We start from the raw sequence: 16,836 nt of genomic DNA, 5'->3' as shown, positions 1-16,836 counted from the left end.
AGCTTCCCTTTATGTTCATTTTGTCTTCTAGTAATGCCTTCAGTGTGTGCCAGTAGTGTTTTTTTTTTTGTTAGTCTTTTGGGTGCATTTAAAAATGTTTGTGGCAGGTACATTGGCGACTTTAAAGTGGCTGCATGGTGGGTATGTATTTGTGGCCAGTATTTGAGTGGCATTCTCTCCAGTGCTGTTTCCTGTCTTGTGCCATGTCAGACTGGCCTACCCTCGTAAACTGAACTGTTGTTAAGAATGCTTGTATTATTTTGAATATCGGTGTGTTCTGTGGTAATCTCACTGTTGATTCTTTCCTGCAGAGAAGAAATTTTACTCTTGCTTTCCAGGCTGCTGAGAGTGTTGGCATTAAATCAACTCTGGTAAGTAATCCTAAAGAAAATATATTAATGAGACAGTCCTCTATGATGATGTCTCGAATCAGCATAAAACATAATAGCAGGGATGAGAATAGACCATTTCACCCAACAATTTCCCCAATTCTTTTCACCTAGATTGTTCAAAAAAACATCAAATCGAGGTTTGAGAGTCCCTAAAGTTATTATGTCTGCCCCATTACTCTGTAATTTATTCCAACCATTACAAATTCCCCAAAGTGCTCCTGTGTTGTGGAATTGTTGCATTACCTTTATTTCAGCATTTCATAACCTTAAACTGTTTTTAACTCTAGGCACTGCCTTCTTATTTGACAAGTTAGAGGTAATGTTTAAAAATATCAGCAGGTCAAATGAGCTCTTCAGTTAAGTCTTGTTCCAATTTATAAAGAGGTGCTGATGGCCTTTTTAAAATTTTGTAAATTATTAGGGGCTATAAGTAATATTTAGTACATTTTTGGAAAATCTTTAAATAAAGAACTAAAATGAGTCAGTTATGGAGCATTGGCAAGATCTGAACTTTTAACATTGTTTTGCAGTTCTACTCATAAGATGCTACGCCACTTTAAGCAGATTAGCTAGACTGATGTAGGGAATTGCTCCTCTAGGTTTCACGTCCTTATATAGAGAGGCCTGATGCAACTCTGGTCCAGTAAGTGAAAAATGAATACTTAGCTGCAGAAAATTCCTACCCACTAAGTTTGGCAAACCGGCTTCTTGACTTCACTGCAAAGAAGAGAGAACTGTATTAAAAAGTACAAATATATTGCCCCCTCCTCTGTATGTTCCCTCAGATATCACCAATGAGGAACTGCTCAAAGTTCCACTCATGTCCATTTCACACCATTAAAGGGAGAGGTTGATTGTGATCTCAGTTCCTCAGTGTCAGAAGGAAGTACTTATCCAGCTTCACTATAGGAAAACTCATCCAGACAGCACAGCATTAGAGCAGATTGCTATATAATCCAAAGGTCATGACACTGAGGGAAAGAGAGAGTAAGCCACCGTGTAAGAGGCCCCTTAACATTTAGAAATCTCCTTGCTTGACCGCTCTTTTTAGCACAGAAGCAGAAAAGAGAGTGTGTTGAGTCCAATCACCAGAGTTTGATACTTGGCACGTGGTGCCTACCCAAGTGAATTTGTAAGTAAAGAGAACCGTCTGCTGCAGTCTTCATTTTAAATTTTTTTTTGGAGAGGAAATACAGAATTAAACCACATGTTTTGTAAATTCAGTATTTAATGAAAACCATTATGCAGACCATGGGTGAGGCAGAATTGATAAAGGATATAGCACAATATTTGCAGATTTCCAAATAGTCTTTATTTATATAAAAGAACTATTGACATAGTAATATATATCATTTTACAAGAAAATTGTTAAGTGCCAAGAAACAGTATTGACATCCTGTCTAGAATACTTTATAACTTTGTTAGGTGAATAACTAGCAGAAGCATAAAATAGTGTGAAATTGATTAGGAAGCTAATGTGACCAATCTCGTGAAGCTGCTATGTGGTCATGTAGTCTGGTACACCACAGGCTGCTTTGTCAAATGAATTTTTTGATTTTAATCAATCAACCCCAATTTTAATGCAAAGCTTTTTAGTAGTCAGTCTTTTTAACTTGCCTAACAGAAGCATTAAAAGCAAAATTAATTGTCCAAGATGGGAATACATTTCTTTCCTCTTCTTTATAGTCCAGCATTGCGATGCATTTTCTTCTGAGTGATCATTGTTAAAGATATAGACACATTAATCATCTATTAATATAACATCCTAAAGATACATCCGGTTATTTTGCTATTTTATACAACAAATTCATGTAAAACATGAGAGTAGGATTTCCATCCAAAATTGAAAACTATCAGTAAATGAAACATTATTCCATTCAGAGGAAATTCATCCTCTTCTGCTGCTTACACATTTTGGAAGCAAGATTTTCCAGTTACACAGTATTGTGTTTGGGAACACAACAGCCAAAATTAAAAAAAAAATAAAATAATAATTCAAGGGTTGTTGTGAGTAATGCAGTAACAGTTTAAAGTATAATGTTGTTATCCTGATGTTGTAGACCTTCAATCCTGATATAATACTTGTTCACTATTCTCTTGAAAAGCTTGAATTTCTAAAGTGGTTTATCCAACTCAGTTTAAGTATACGTTTAAGTTATGTTTTATATTGCCCATTTTTTATGTTAGTGATGCTCAGCTTTCCTTGATGACCACTAGTAGTCCATACAATGGAGGATTAAAATATCTATACTTAATAACAACTAGCACTTTGCTTATTAGACAGTATTCCAGATACTTATATCTTCATGTTCAAGTCTAAAATTCTGCCTGTTTTTTTCCAGTCAGTTGTGTTAATAAACTTGACCCTTAAAGTTTAGGTTGAACAATTTCTGATTTACGTAAACCTTTGTTTTATTTCTTGATGAAGAAATAGTCTTTGACTTCATTAGTCCTCCAGGTAATACCACCAAAATTCTTAGTGTTATGGCCACAATAATCTTATTTACACTCAATATATGCCCTTTTAAATAAAAATAAACACAATTTGTGTGATATCATCTGACTGTATGCCAACTGCCATAGCCTGTTAACGTTATTACTTAATAAATAATAAATTACTAGTCTTACAAAACATTTTCAGTTGCCTGTCTGCCTTACATATGGAAGTACCCTTTCAGGCTTTCACTACTCTCACCAATTATTGGCACATTTCACACTTATGTTTTACTGCACTCAATAACTTTTTTGAACAGAATTGCTTTCTTTTAAACTAGTAATACTGTTTATTTTGTAATAAGTCTAATTTATGGGAGCATGATGGAGAGGTATTTATGTATTTATTAGTTAGTTCTCTTTAATTTGAGTTATACTTGGGCATGTTTAAAATTTGTACACTTATACACCGTGTTCCAAATTATTATGTAAGTGGTATTTTTTCTCTGATTTTCCTAAATAGTCGATGCAAGTGGCAGTCAGCATAATTTTTGAGTCATCAACCATTAGAGTATAATTCGAATGTTACTGAACAATCCTCCTAATGATAACGGTATGTTTTTCAAAAATAATAAACTTAAAATGCACTGTTCCAAATTATTACGCACAAAAGAGTTTCCAAACATTTTATAGGTTCTAAAGAACTGAAAATGGGCATTTGTTGAATTTGCAGCATTAGGAGGTCATATTTACTGAAATCAAAAGCTATTTCAATCAAAAACATCTTAACAGGTCAAGTTCCATATTAACATAGGACCCGTTATTTGATAGCAGCTTCACAATTCTTGCTTCCATTGAACTTGTGAGTTTTTGGAGAGTTTCTGCTTGAATTTCTTTGCAGGATGTCAGAATCGCCTCCCAGAGCTGCTGTTTGGATGTAAACGGCCTCCCACCCTCATAGATCTTTTGCTTGAGATGCTCCAAAGGTTCTCAATAGGACTGAGGTCAGGGGAGGATGGGGGCCACACCATGAGTTTCTCTCCTTTTATGCCGATAGCAGAGGTATTCCTTTCAGCATGAGATGGTGCATTGTCATGTATGAAGATGATTTTGTTACTGAAAGCATGGTGGTTCTTTTTGTACCATGGAAGAAAGTGGTCAGTCAGAAACTCCACATACACAGAGGTTATTTTCACACCTTCAGGGACTCTAAATGGGCCGACCTGCTCTCTCCCCATGATTCCAGCCCAAAACAGGACTCCACCACCTCCTTAGTGACGTCACAGCCTTGATGGGACATGGTGGCCATCCACCAACCATCCACCACTCCATCCATCTGGACCATCCAGGGTTGCATGGCACTCATCTGTAAACAAGACTGTTTGAAAATTAGTCTTCATGTAGTTCTGGGCCCACTGCAGCGGTTTCTGCTTGTGAGCCTTGGTTAGGGGCGGCCGAATAGAAGGTTTATGAATAACTGCAATCATCTGGATGATCCTGCTGCTTGATGTTTGCAGGATTCCAGAGGCACCAGCAGCTTCAAATACCTGTTTACTGCTATTTCAACTATTTCAAGCTTTTCGGCAGCAGAGAGATCCTTTTTCTTTCCCATATTGCTTGAAAATGGTGGTCTGCTTAATAATGTGGAACATCCTTCTTTAATAGTTTTTCCTTTAATTGGGCTCACCTGGCAAACTATTTATCACAGGTGTCCGAGATTGATTTCAGTGAGTGATCAAAAGAGCCCCAAGACACAATACCATCCATGAGTTTAATTGAAAAACAAAATATTTAATCTTTGACACTTAAATACAATTTGCATAATAATTTGGAACACGATGTACGTGCATATTGAATATCTGCACTTCATTGAGAAATTCTACAATACTATTTTCCACAGTGACTTTTATATCAGTTTAAAGTATGTTTCCTTTGCCATTCCACCACAGTTCCTGTCAAACTGGTGACTCTCTAAGACCTGCTGTGTTCTGATTCTGTTACAGTCTTCTGTACTTACTTTCTTTCTCTCAAATAGTATTCCTCCAAGGCAGTCTGTCAGCAGTGACTTTGGAAACTGCAGGCATTTACAATTTAATTGTAGACTATGAATAGCTGGAAATTGTGCAATTATTATTACAGACTTCAATGTGTCTACTTACAACTGCTGTTCTGAAAGTTTCTATGTAATGTATTACTACATATGGTCCGTCATCTGCCAAACTCCAAATTGCATGAAAGGTGCTTCTACTTGTGAATAATGTATTTCAGTGCTAAACTACAGAACATGATACTTGCTGTCATAATTGTACACATCTAAATCTTAAGTGAAAGCGAAGGTAAGTTACCACTGAGGTGCAGGATGGAAAAAAAAAATCCAAAACTTAGCAGTTGTGTTTTTTTTCTGTCATTCCTATCCTAATTTATCTACAGTACAGTGCAGGAAGCTGATACCAGTGAACAGTGACAGTTTGAGTAAAGATATCTCTATACTTTATAAGAGAAAAACTTTTTCTTTTTTTATTTTTAAGCAGGCAATTAAAACAAATTATACTGGAATCACTGAAAATTTTTTTCTTTAGTTTTCCCAAACTTTAGATCATTAGAACCTTTAGAAAATGATTTCCCTTTTTGTTTTTGTGACTGTTTTTTTTTTCTCTCCTTCACTGCCTAGTGATCTTGACTTATCTTACTTTAGGTAGCCACTTATTGAGTGTAACATCACAGGGAGCCTTACGAAGCTGGCAGACTATAAAACATCACTTTGTACTGCTAATACTCTGAACATCTGATCACCTTGTTATCTATCTTTAGCTCTTTGTTTTTTCTTCAATTCTAATATGAATGATCTCATACATACATACATACATACATACATACATCATACCTCATATATACTGTATCTCTAAAATTAATGGTGACTGATGGTGTAACATGAACATGCATTATGTTTAACTTTTCTTTATCATGGTGTGAAAGCTTGGGAAATTGATTATTGTTGGGCTTATTCATCTGTACATGGACTACTGTCTTAAGTTTGAGAGAAACCAAGTATTAAGCTATACTGAAGGGACTAATGACTCTGTTCTTGAGGCACTATTTCACAACTTGAGCATAAGATCACATAAAAGAGACAGGATACAAAGAAGTGGAAGGAAATTAAAAGGGTAGGTAAGTCAGAGGGCTGAAAAAATTGACAAAATTTTGAATTGATGGAGATAAAATAATGCTTGTTTACATATGGGGATAATAAAAATGGCTGCTAGCAATTGTGTAATTACTATTTTCCTCAGGACTATGCAGTCCTAATTTTTTTTTTTAATTTCCAGGAAAGTGAAGGCTAAAAAAAATTGACTGTTTAGTAGATTTTAAACCATTTTAGATACAGAAAAAGAATGGTTTGTTAAAATGTAAATACTGTAATACACTAAATATAGAGAACTCTTTTAGTAGATCGGGGTTTTGTTTTTCTCCTTTGCTACTGGCTTAGTGTACTGTTAACAATTGTATTTAACTTTGTTGGGAGAATAGCAAGGAAATGTTTTGCAATGTGGTTACTCTGCTTGCAGGAAACCTGAAGAAAAAAATCCAAAATGATTTTCTAAATATAACAGTTTAGTAAAGTTTAGGTTGCCTGTGAGATTTTAATCTGCCATCAAAATTAGCTCCAGTATCTGGTGTTCACATGCCCTGCATATCCTGGGGAAGTCATCTGTATGAAGCAAACACAGGAGCCTTGTTGCTGGCCATAGTGTAGGTGCGGTTCACAGGAAGCTGTCTTTAATGCAGTATGGACCAACTGAGTAAGTAGCACTAATTATACAGGGCTTATTTCTACAACTCAGGGTTAGTTGTGTCTTTAGTAATTCTCATCAGTTATTAAGAATTCAAAAAAATTGTTTGATTACTATTCTATGTAGTCCCATGGCTACAGAAGACAGAGTTCTATCTGGCGTTAGCTTCAATGTCATTTTGTCCCTGTGCCATTGAGTGCCACCAGAATGATCAAATAAAGCATTTCAAGTCATGCCATTTCTTAAATGCACATAGTTAACAAATCACCCTTTTGCTGTGTGTTAAAATTGCCCCTTACGCTTTATAACACTGGTTGTGTCACCTTTAGTTATAATGATTGCAAAAAATCATTCAGTGTTTAGTCTTTGACAAAATGGTAGAAATGTACCCTTCTTTTCCTAGTGAAAACTGATTTAATTGTAATTTGTACCTTGACCAGACTAGTCCAAATTGTTTATTTTGCTTCATTTCATCCTCTTGGGGAGCTGTTTTATGTTATACATTTATTACCTTACTTATAGACCCACCTATGCTTGGGATAGAGTATTATGTGAATAGGACTAGATATCTTACTCTTTTATATTGTATACAAATGTAAATAATATATAGAAGTATCTCGTTATCCAGTACAGGAGGAGGGGAGAAGCTGTACACTGGAAATATTTTTAAAAATAATGCAATGACTAGGCTTTATTCATCAATAAATGTGTGAGAAAGTGCTTAAGTATGCATGCACTTTGGGAATGTACGCATGTGGCAGGTTGGAGGTATGTATAGCTATCTTTATATCTACTTCCCCATCTCTTGCTACCTAACTTGCTATTCATTCCTTTCTCTATGTGTATCTTTCTCCGCCACTGCTTTTTTTTTTCCTGATCTTTCTTCCTTCCTTCCTCTTCTTTCTGGGAGGGAAGGGAGATTAGGGGATGGGAGGGAAGTGAGATGGGGGGTGTTTAGGGAGAGGGTGGGAGCTGGGGGTGTTTAGGGAGAGGGTGGGAGGGAAGGGAGATTGGGGGTTGGTGGTGGTGGGGTGTTTAGGGAGAGGGTGGGAGCGAAGGGAGCTGGGGGTGTTTAGGGAGAGGGTGGGAAGGGAGGGAGCTGGGGGTGTTTAGGGAGAGGGTGGGAGGGAAGGGAGCTGGGGGTGGTGGTGGGGTGAGATGGGGGAGCAAAGTTGAAGGGAGAAATACTCCATAGGCTATGGCCCTTGGTCCACTAACCCTATCTCCCCTTCCTCTCGACCCCACCCTCTCGACCCCACCCTATCTCCCCTATCCCCTCCCAATCAACCCCTCCCTCTCGACCCCACCCTATCTCCCCTATCCCCCCATCTCCCTCCCAATCAACCCCACCCTATCTCCCTCCCAATCAACCCCTCCCTCTCGACCCCACCCTATCTCCCCATCTCCCCTCCCTCTCGACCCCACCCTATCTCCCAACACACCCTCTTCCCTCAAACACTGTTCCTCCACCAACACAAAAAAACCCTCTTTCCACAGTTCTGACAAGACCAGACCATTCAGCATAACAAAGCTTGCCAGTGGTACATAAAATAATCACTTAACTATATTCTGTTTATGAAATTGGAATTAGCATAGTCACTCTTCTCTGAACCTTTTCTTGTATTGCTATGTCCTCTATGAAGGCTGGAGCCCAAAACTGCACACATGACTCCAAATGAAGCCTCACCCATGTGTTTATAAAGCTTACGCAGACTCTCCATGGACTTGTTCTCCACGAGTTAAGGCTTACTTTTATAGACATTTAAACTTCATCTGCCCAAGTCTGTATGCTGTCCAAGTCCCTCTTGTGATGACTGAACGGATTCCAGATTATCAGCCAATCCACATCTTTCGGTTTCATCTGGAAATTTAAAAAACAAATCATTAAAAAACAAATCATAAAAATAAACAATATCTAAACTTGTACTCTAGCTATCAGGATATGATACAGTGCCATACAAAAATTAAGACTCTTACTTAAAATGTCCGTTACTGACAATAACTAAATGTGTAAAAGATAAACTGATTACCAAAAGGCAAAAAGTTAAAGATGACACACTATTCCACATTTTATGCGGGATTATTGAATTTTTTTCTTTTTATTGTACAGTGAAAAAAGAAAAGGAGCACCAAGCAAAAGTTTGGGCAACCCAAGATATTTGAGGTCTCATAAATTTTATCCAAACTCTTAGACCTTCATTCGCTCATTAGAGAAGTGGGTTGTTCAGTCATAATTAGGAAACCCCAGGTGATGCAAATTTGAAAGCTTTATAAATTCTCAGATTCCTCAAAAACCTTGTCCCACCAATCACCAGACATGGACTCCACTAAGAAGCTACCCAGCACTATGAAAAATAAAAGAATTGAAGCTTACAAAGTAGGAGAAGACAACAAGAAGATAGCAAAGCATTTTCAGGTGGCCTTTTCCTCAATTCCTAGTGTTAGTAAGAAATAGCAGTTCACAGAAATGTTGGTGGTCAAGTTGAGGTCGTGAAGACCAAAGACAACTCCAGAAATTGTTGGGAAGGCAAATAAAATAAATCCAGTTTGACTACACAAGGCACTCGGGAAGATTTAGAAGACTCTGTAGTGGTGGTGCACTGTTCTACAGTGCAGCAACACCTAAACAAATATGACTTTCATAGTAGAATCAGCAAAGAAAACATTTCCCTGCCTTTGAGCTACAAAATTCTATGGCTGAAGTTTGCAAATAAATATCTAAAAAACCTGATGCATTTTGGAAACAAGTTCTGTGGACTGACAAAATAGAACTGGGGGGGGACTGAATTCCAACAAAAGAATACATCACCAACTATTAAGCATGGCGAAGTTGAAGTTAAAAACCGGACCGGTCCTACAACAATGATCTGAAACACACCTCAAAAGGTGCTATGGAATACCTCAAGAGGTGAAAGCTAACGGCTTTGCCATTGCTCTCACAGTCCATTAAAAATAACTGAAGGCCTAATAATCTTGCATTAGGAGCCTTTAGCAAGTATGAATCTGTGAAAATCGAAAGACTCATCGTGGATTACAAAAAGCATTTCCATGCTGTGAAACTTGCCAAAGGGTGTCTTACTAAGTACTGACCATGTCAGGTGCCCAAACTTTAGCTTCAGGCCCTTTTCATTTTTTTTTTGGTATTTTGTACCTTTGAATGATGGATATGTACATGTAATCTTGCTTATGTTATTAAAGAAATGTGTCATCTTTAACTTTATCCCTTTTGGTGATCAGTTCATCTTCTGCTTGCTTAAAGGTTCACATTAACAGGCATTTTTAGGCAAGGGTGCCCTAACTTTTGCATGTTGCTGTGTAACTTCACATTCTGTTAACCTTCTGAACACTATCTTGCAGTTAATAGTGTTGAGCCCAGTAGAAGTCCTAAATCATTTTCATAATGTGTACTTTAAATTTTCAGCCCAATACTCTTTGTTTAAATCTAACATTTTTACTTCCTACATTTACTTAAGTTAAATTTCATCTGCCACATATCGGCCCAAGCCTGTATACTGTCCAAGTCCCTCTAGGATGATTCAACAAATTGTTGATGATCTACTAATCCACCCAATTTGGTATCATCTGCAAACCAAAAGCAGCTTTTTACTTACATCTCTCTTCAAATCATTTATATATCACTTTTAACACTGGAAGGTATGTTGGGAACATCCGCTAATTCAATGTCTGTATTTTTTTTTTTTTTATTCCCCTTTACTATACCTGATGCTTTTCACCTTCTCTTTGACTGTTCTTTTACTGCTAAAATACTGAAATAATCTCTTTGGGTCATCTTTTGCCTTTTCTGCTATATTCCTCTCCGGCTGTCTTTTAGGCTCCCTAATATTCTTTTTAATGGTTGCCCTCATGCTCTCGTACGTCCTACCATTCACATTGGTGTTACATGTAAGCCTTATACAGTTGCTTTTTCCAATGCAGCATCTTTTTCAATTTGAATAATATAAGCAAATGGTTTCTTCATCCTTCAGATGAATTTTGTAAACCACATTTTTAACTCAAGCACAAATTATTAAATACCTAGTTTAATTCATTATGTACATGGTTCCACCAGTATGCTGTTACAATTCTAGCAAATGATTATAACTTTCAGAACAAAGCAACTTCATATATCAGTGTCTTCCTATAAAATTACCAGGCTAGATATTCAATAAACAAAATTTTTAAAAAAATCTAAAGATGTAGGCATAACATCAAAACTGTTGCTGATGTCAATTAAAAATTAAAAACAATTTCAAAAGATCAGAAATGTAAAAAGTACACCTACCTCCACATACCATTTAAATTGCTATTACTGAGTTTATGATATGCAAACTCCATTTCCAGTCTGCCTTTAAGCCAGCACTCTAAACCTCCGTAAAGCCTCAGTTGTTAATGTGTTTTTCTCTTTGTTCCTCCTCATCTTCAGAGTTGCCAATTTTACCTGTCTTAGTAATTGCCAAAGTAAACACGTATTTATGGGAAAAGAGAGGAATAGACTGATATAGAGCAATCAAGATATATCGTGCTTCCTTAAATATTATGAAAAAAATACTAGTGTTGTCTGCAGTGCTGCAAAGGAATGGAATAAAGGTTAAAATTGGTCAAAGCGTAGACAGATTTTTATTTTTACCCTTTATTTTAATTTCCCAGTTTTAGATATAACTTTCTTTGAAGCTCTTCCCTCTTAAGGCCAGTATCCAGAAGTCATCTTTTCTCTACTGCAGGTACTGAGGTTTGGCGTGAATTTAATAAAAACGTCAACTGCGGACTCAAACTGCACACTCGAATATCTTTCCCCTTCTTTCTGTTGTGCGAATTAAATTAGAAAGGTTTCTCTAATGGTAGTATTGGAGACGACTTCCAGCTCTAAAGATTACATTATCTTAGTTTTTCTTATAAAATTGATGAATATCTGTTAAGTATAATGTTTGTACTTGTTTATCAATGAAGGGCAAAAAAAAACTTTAACCATGATTAAGGATGAGGAAGGAGGTTATGATTAGAACACTGGAGTGATGACTGCTAAAAATGAGACTTGGCAGTCAAATGGGAATGATAAATTAAAAATGATTCATTTTCAAGCAGTAATAGCATTTAGCAATACTAGAAAGGTCTTGGCTGTATTTTAAAATTAAAATAACCACCTTTTGATTAAAAATGATCAATTTTTGTCAATAACCTGAAATTCTTCATTACTCTCAGTACTTGGAAAAAGATCAGGTTGGTAAAATTCATGGATTTAAATAGTGCTTTGTTTACAATTAAAAAGTGTAAGCTGTTTAATGGGGCGCAAGTCCATCACAAGACCATCACAAGACCAACACACATTGGGGCCAATTTAGTGCAGCCAGTCCACCTAACCTGCATGTCTTTGGACTGTGGCAGGAAACTTATGCTGGCACAAGAGGAACATGCAAACACCACACAGGTCACCTTGCTGTGAGGCAACAGCACAACTACTGTGCCACCATGTCATGGCTAATGTGGCAAAATTGCATCAGTGTACAAAGCCCTTAAAGCCTTTTCTTTTCTTCCTCCAAGTTTTTAAATGTTACCAGTGTTTTCCATAATTTTTCCCTTATCTGTTTTTCAAAAGCAAAATTTTAGTTTCCTTATCCTAAAATAGACAAGTCCTGTTTTTTCTCCATCACCATTTCCAGCACATCAGGTAATAGGCACACAACACACCCTAGATTGTCTAGTGGATATGCATGTAAAATGAAGCTGTTTCTAACAGTCTTTTTTTTTCCTCCCATTCCAGGATATCAACGAGATGGTACGCACTGAACGGCCTGATTGGCAAAGCGTGATGACCTATGTCACTGCCATTTACAAGTACTTTGAGACCTGAACGCTGCCGTCCCGTGCTGCTCTGCTCTGCACAGTAGCTGACCACTACAACAGAACATTTCACAGACACTTCACTGCTGTGGTTCCTCTGCAACAATTGTAGATGGTGAGAGTCTGTAATAAAACCGGATCTTCAGCCACCTGCAGTCCAAAATACTGTGCCAACTTGTTGCTGCAACAAGGTTAAAACTCTGCTAGGTTTATCAAACGGTAGCATTTAATTATCGGGGGGTTTAACTACAGGCATGTGGTATTGAAAAGAAACAACTTGTGTATTGGTTTGAGTACCGATACATCAAATGTAGACAAGTGCATTTATCATTAAATACTTACCTATGCAATTGGGACTGGGGTGAAAATAGAAATGGACAAACATGGTTGGAAAACACAATATTACATTAATCCATGATGTTTCAACTAATGAGTTTCCCTTGACCAGAAAGTAAATTCTGTTCTAAAACATTTCAGTATTTTATTCCATATTGGATAGCTACAAAGTGAAACATTTCATTGGATGGTATGGAAGCTGGTGACCTGAACATTTCTTTGGGTGTCATGAGACTTCCCAGACAGAATACATCAGAAGGAAGCTTAAAGGACGACTGGGAACTCAGTTGACTCAGTCGCTTCCTTGTTGTGTTGTGTTGTGTGTGTGCATGGAGCGCTCAACTACAGAGTTTTTCCAAACTTTAAAGCAATATCTTTCAGCACCCTGCTAAGCGTACTGTAAATGTGCAGGTTTTTGCTACTCAATAAAAGGTAGCCTTTCAAAAATGAAAAAAGTGTGGTGGATTGGCATTTACAGGAGCAGTTTAGTGCTGGAAATTTGGTAGGCCTAATGGCCAAATGTGTCCAGTTGGTTGGTTTAAGTACAAATGGACCGACCTCCATGTGTCTGGACAGTCAAAGTCAGTGAGACTGGCGGAGGCTCCTGAAGTGCAGCAGTATTACTTGGTCTGCTTTTAGTCAGAATGCCTTACCCATGAAGGGATATGCATTGAGTGACATTTCTTTTTGTCGTGTTTTTGGTTTTCCAGTTTTCACCACTTCTCACAACACGAGTCTCCCCAGCAACAACAGTGTTGATGACAATGTACTTGGTGATTTTCACTCTTTGTTATCAACAATCTTGCTAGAGGGAGCGGAAATGCTGAAGTTACCTTTCTCCCTTGTAGTGAACAGGTTCAAGTTTCAGGAGTCTAAGATAAGAATTTTGCAATAGTTTATTTTTTTTTCCTCCAGTTGAATCATTTTATGTAGAAAGTCCAGTGTAGTGTTTACATGTCCTTTTGACTAATGTTATTTGTTTTAGTGGAAAAGCACAAACGTTATAGAAAAAAAAAGCTCAACTGCCAGTTTCTTTGAGATGCGATTTAGTACTAAAGTATCATATGCTGCATTTGTTGAGCACAGTTTGATATCATGGAGAATTAAAGTTTGTTTTGTTATTCATAGAAGTTACATACCTTAAAACAAAAAGGCAAAGTACAAGAGGACTGCAGTGCTGATGGGAATGGCTCAACGTTAGCCGGGCTTTGTCTAAACGTATATATTGTGCTGTCACAGTAAAGTGAAGCTATGAATACCTGACCTTTGGTTGTTGGCTTTTTGACCCACACTGAAATGTCACCACTAAAAAGAAACCTTTAGTATTGTTACATACTGATTTGGAAGAAACAGGTTATCTGGGCAGAACACGTGTCTCAACTTCACTAGTAATGCGCCTGCTGCAGGCAACTCTTGGAGTCTTTCAAATTGGGTCTTGGATCGCCCTCTGTGGAAACCTGCAATGTCAAGAACTTCTACAGAAGTCACTTTAGAAGCTCAAGTACCCATTTCTGTGCCTCTCTTTCTTTTCCCATGAGTCTAGGATGTAGGACAGCTCTGGCAATTTCTGGCCTCTTGCAGATAAACACATCACTAATTACACATGAAGAGTTTTCTGGAGAACATTATTTTAGGTTTAGGTCTCATTGTTCTTTATTAATAAAATATTCATCAAACATAATTAAACTTTGAATTTATTTTTGGGAAAGTTTATATTTGATAAATGACACCAAAGTGCATTTGTAAGTTTTTCAGATCACATCACTTGTTTTAAAAAGTAGTTTTGGTTGTGATGCTGACCTAGATTTATTATAAAACTGAACCTCCATTGGAGATGCAGATGAATCTGTTTGGTCCTTTGGGCTTTCAGCACAACTCTGGATGAATTCTGTGCAGTTACCTCGGCCTCTTTGTAAAACCCGTTTGGATTAAATATAACACTCAGGTAGAATGTGTAGAATTCTGGAAAGACTTGCCTTTTGATGCGCTTCTTTTGAACATGACAGATGACCCTTGTCCTGATCCAGGCTACTTTTGTGTTTGGTTCACCCCTAATTTAGCTATACTGTGTCTTGATTAATAATAGCAGCATTCAGGGAGAGAAGTACAAAAATCAAATGTCCATTGTATTGTTTAATTAAATACATTGAAATCTTGCATTTTGAGGTACAATTCAGCAATTCCCCTTCAGTTTTCTACAGATAAACAGTTGAATGTATTTTTCCACATGTATTTTCAAATACCAATAAAAATAGATTGCTTCCAAGTTTAGCAATTTTTTTTTTTTTTTTTGATTTGTATTAACACCAGGAACTAGGTGTGCACCCTCACCCAGCTCCTTTGTCCATTTTTAATGTCTGTAACGCAGGAATCGGGGCTGATTTTAATAGCAACAATAGGAGGTCAAAGTTTAAATTAGAAAAAATAACTGCAGTTTCCCCAATGTGAATACAGGACTTGTTGAATCCTGTGTATGTCTGTGTGTGCTCCATAGCAAGAAAAGTTACTCGAGCTGACAGAAAGGAGAACTTCACACTGAAGACAAACAATATAATTGAATTCCCATCTCGCTGTGGGCTAAACATGAACACTCACATACTGCTTGCTATCAAGGTCACTATTCACCTTCTCCTTTGTACACTGGAGTTCTTTTCCGATTTCCCTCTTTTTCCCATTTTCACAGACACTCATCACAGGGTTCATTTGAATCCCGATTCAGACCCTCATTGTTTATTAAAATTAGTCTTGTGCAAGGAAGATGGAGACTCCATCTCACTCTGGCACAGATGTTGCATCAGAAGAGGAAGATACAGAAAATAAGGTTTAATCTGTGTTGATCACCCAGGAACATTAGGAGTTCATTAACCGTTACGGAGGTGGGAATGAATCCCCCACACCCTCACTTTTAAGAGCATCTTGATAATCAAACTGTGTTAACATTTAGCATATGAAGCATAACCACCATTATGCCTATTCAAATAATTTATATATTATGATAAACATAGAAATACCAAACTCACTAATTGGTAATATAAAGAAAAAGCTTTAATTTTGAATTTAAGTTTGGTGGTCTTTTATTTAAACCTGTTTCTGGCAGTACTGACAGATCTACACGCGGAAGTGCCAAGAAATCCATAAGCTTTAATTGTGCACTTTGAGTCCTGATGTGATGTGCCAGTCCTGTGACGATGGAAGGCGGCACATATCACAACATCAAAGGCCCCAGCCATGATGTTCTCAAAGGTAAATTACTTCGTAAGGCTGTATGAATTTATTTTGATTATCTTCTTGAATGTATAATAAGACAGATGAAGCCTTTCCTCTTGTTTACTATTTATAGGATGTTATTTAGACATTCCATATTATGTTTTCTGTTCTTCTGTATAAGTTATGTATTGGCTTTTGTCAATTACTTTGTTTGTTTTTTTGTATTGCTGATAAAATATAAAATGTTATTTTTCTGCAAACATTAAACATTATTAAATTGAAGTATTTGTTGTAGTGTAGCAAATTCCTTCCAAAAATCTTTTATTTATGGTCCTGAAATGTATGTGGTCAGATTGCTAAAATATGAAGACATTTCTTTATCTGCATTTCCTGATTTACATTTAAAATATTTTACATAAATGATCAAAATACTGTACATCTGCTATGCGTAACAGCTACATTTCTGCACAATATCATTTTTTTCCATTGACTTGACAGACCACAGAAATAATCCATGATGTTTTCTAGTCAAGGCATTGCCCTGAATCAGAAAGCCATTCCAGTGACTCTTTCAGGGCTGATGTCGACTTTTGTCAAAGTTTAGGAGTAGAGGACGGTTTTCAGCTGTATGCTGCAACAAAACTCACCCTTACATTTTAGTTCAACTCTCTTTGCTAGAAGGAAAGTGGCATTGCTTTGTTGATTTAACCTCAATTCCCTACGCATGCATGAGTAGCAAAGAGCAAACAACCTCTAAAATGGCACCGACATCTGGCGAGACACCAAAGCAAAATACTCCATACTCTGTTTTACGTAATTTTGTTAAATACAACTGTGGC

The 16,836-nt window shown here is 37.0% G+C and overlaps 1 protein-coding gene across 4 annotated transcripts in view; it reads left to right on the top strand.

The window, feature by feature from the left end:
- Positions 1-16,225, top strand: part of specc1la (sperm antigen with calponin homology and coiled-coil domains 1-like a) — a 107,107-nt gene extending 90,882 nt beyond the window's left edge. For 2 of the 4 annotated variants that reach the window (XM_039772141.1, XM_039772139.1), the window contains 2 exons: positions 312-371; positions 12,375-16,225. In XM_039772141.1, coding sequence (XP_039628075.1) covers positions 312-371; positions 12,375-12,464 — 150 coding nt within the window. In that variant the 3' untranslated portion in view covers positions 12,465-16,225. The remainder of the gene's footprint in view (positions 1-311; positions 372-12,374) is intronic. The other 2 variants (XM_039772140.1, XM_039772138.1) reach the window with 1 other exon arrangement.
- The last annotated feature ends 611 nt before the right edge of the window (positions 16,226-16,836 follow it).

The sequence above is a fragment of the Polypterus senegalus genome, chromosome 12, assembly GCF_016835505.1.
Source record: "Polypterus senegalus isolate Bchr_013 chromosome 12, ASM1683550v1, whole genome shotgun sequence".
Classification (NCBI taxonomy): Eukaryota; Metazoa; Chordata; class Cladistia; order Polypteriformes; family Polypteridae; genus Polypterus; species Polypterus senegalus.
Note: the sequence above shows the minus strand (reverse complement) of the source record. Positions and strands in the feature narration are given on the sequence as shown.